At 37.6% G+C, this 2,234-nt stretch overlaps 1 protein-coding gene across 1 annotated transcript in view; it reads left to right on the top strand.

The window, feature by feature from the left end:
- PSMA3 (proteasome 20S subunit alpha 3) overlaps positions 1 to 2,234 on the top strand; it is a 28,964-nt gene that overhangs the window by 10,279 nt on the left and 16,451 nt on the right. The window contains exon 4 of the mRNA XM_017530895.2: positions 1,111 to 1,187. Coding sequence (XP_017386384.1) covers positions 1,111 to 1,187 — 77 coding nt within the window. The remainder of the gene's footprint in view (positions 1 to 1,110; positions 1,188 to 2,234) is intronic.

Here is a 2,234-nt window from a genome sequence, read left to right as displayed (position 1 = left end):
ACCATCCTGGTCAACATGGTGAAACCCCGTCTCTACTAAAAATACAAAACATTAGCTGGGCATGGTGGCGCATGCCTGTAATCCCAGCTACTAAGGAGGCTGAGGCAGGAGAATTGCCTGAACCCAGGAGGCGGAGGTTGCGGTGAGCCGAGATTGCGCCATTGCACTCCAGCCTGGGTAATAAGCGAAACTCCGTCTCAAAAAAAAAAAACAAAAAAACAATGACTTTAATCTGATTATAATAAACTCTCTAGCATTAGTCCCTGATATTCTTAGGTAATTTTAAATATATGCCTCATTGACATTAAGTAGCCAGTTATAGTTGTTTTCTCATTAATTTCCACCTGATACACTTTAAGCACATAGGTAATATGTTTTTAAATGGAGATTATTTTTGGCAGTTAGTAATTAGTCCATACAAAATTACATCTCACAGTTTCCATTAGGCACAGTTTCTCTTTCTGTAAGGTGAAATGCTGATACTTTATTTTGGGGGAAAGTGGGGATTCAGCTGCATAAAGACCTGGAATAGGTATAAATATTCAAATTTGGCTTCACAGAGAAGACCTGTGACTAGGTTTTTGTAAAATGAAAAAACATGTTTGGCTTATGACTTAAAGAGTCACATACGTTTGGTCAAAATAATACATATACTAACGTCTGAGTGCTTAGCTGTAGTCCTACCTTTGAGTTGTTTATCATGAGTCATACTTAATTACTAAGATATATTAACAAAAACCTGAGTTTTATTCTATTGGCAATGTTAGCCTTTTATGTTTTGTTTTGCTTTTTGAGACAGTCTTGCTCTGTCACCAAGCTGGAGTGCAGTGGTGCCATCATGGCTCACTGCAGCCTTGACATCCTGGCTCAAGTGAAGCTCCTCCCTCAGCCTCTCAAGTAGCTGGGACCACAGGCATGGGCCACATGCCTGGCCAATTAAAAAAAATTTTTTTTGTAGAGACAGGGTCTTAACCATGCTGTCCAGCCTGACATTGTTATTCTTAAGGTTCTCACTTAAATTATATTATGAAACACTTTGCTTTCAGACTATGCAGAATACCTTTCAACTGAGCTCTAAGTTCATCAGTTAACTTCTCTGCTCTTTTCAAGGGAGTAAGAATAGTGGAGAGAACTTTTTCAGTAAACATCTGTTGGGCACTGAGTTAGTCATAGATATGGAGACACAGGTATGAGATGTCACAATAAAAATCTTAAGAGGTGATATAAAGGGACAACAATTAGGGAACAGATTCTTTCTGGACAGGTGGCAAGAAAAAGAGTATGAGATGTGGGAGACTTGGAAATGGTATTTGCAAGCACAGGGACTGGTATGAAAATACGTGAGCCAGAGATAGTTAAGTATGCTTAGTGTGTCAAGTATGAGTTTGAGAGATGATACTGAAGATGTAGAAAGGGTTCCAGTCATTTGAAAATCTGCTCCATGCTGTTTCAGCAAAGGAAATGTTGAAGGGCTTTAAATTAATGACAGTGAGCTATTTATCCTGAAGGATAAGTCTCAGCATAGAAGATGGAAAGAAATGACGGTAGGGATGGGAATTGGATAAAATATTCTGCATATGAAATGATGTGTAAGATGATGCTGGTTTCTTTTCTACTCTAAAGCAACTAGAGTCATCCCTTGATACTTGTGGAGGATTTATTTTAGTACCTCCCATGAATACCAAAATCCAAGGTTGCTGAAATCTCTGATATAAAATGGTTAAGTATTTGCATATAACCTGTGCATATCCTCCTGTCTATGTTAAGTCATCTCTAGATTACTTACAAAACCTAATACGCTGTAAATAATTGTTATACTGTATTGTTTAGGGAATAATGACAAAATCACAGTAGTTCAGTACAGAAACAATGATTTTTGAAAGTTTTCTATCTGTGGTTTGTTGAATCCACAGACACTGTATGTCACAATTTCAGAAAAATCAATATTTCATACAATTAACTAATAGCCTAATTTTAATTTGTTGAGCATAGAAAAATGGATTGAACCAATTCTGATTATTGCAGAGAAATGACTGGCAGAATACTGGGAAACAGAATGAAGGGTGGAAAGAATTTCACATGGATTCAGTATACTCTCCATCAGGAATTTTGTTCCCTTGGCCTTTTTGTGTTTATGCCTTTATTTTTTATTTATTTTTTTTTTTTGAGACGGAGTTTCGCTCTTGTTACCCAGGCTGGAGTGCAATGGCGCGATCTCGGCTCACCGCAACCTC

Source organism: Cebus imitator, unplaced genomic scaffold (genome assembly GCF_001604975.1).
Source record: "Cebus imitator isolate Cc_AM_T3 unplaced genomic scaffold, Cebus_imitator-1.0 Scaffold70, whole genome shotgun sequence".
NCBI lineage: Eukaryota > Metazoa > Chordata > Mammalia > Primates > Cebidae > Cebus > Cebus imitator.
Note: the sequence above shows the minus strand (reverse complement) of the source record. Positions and strands in the feature narration are given on the sequence as shown.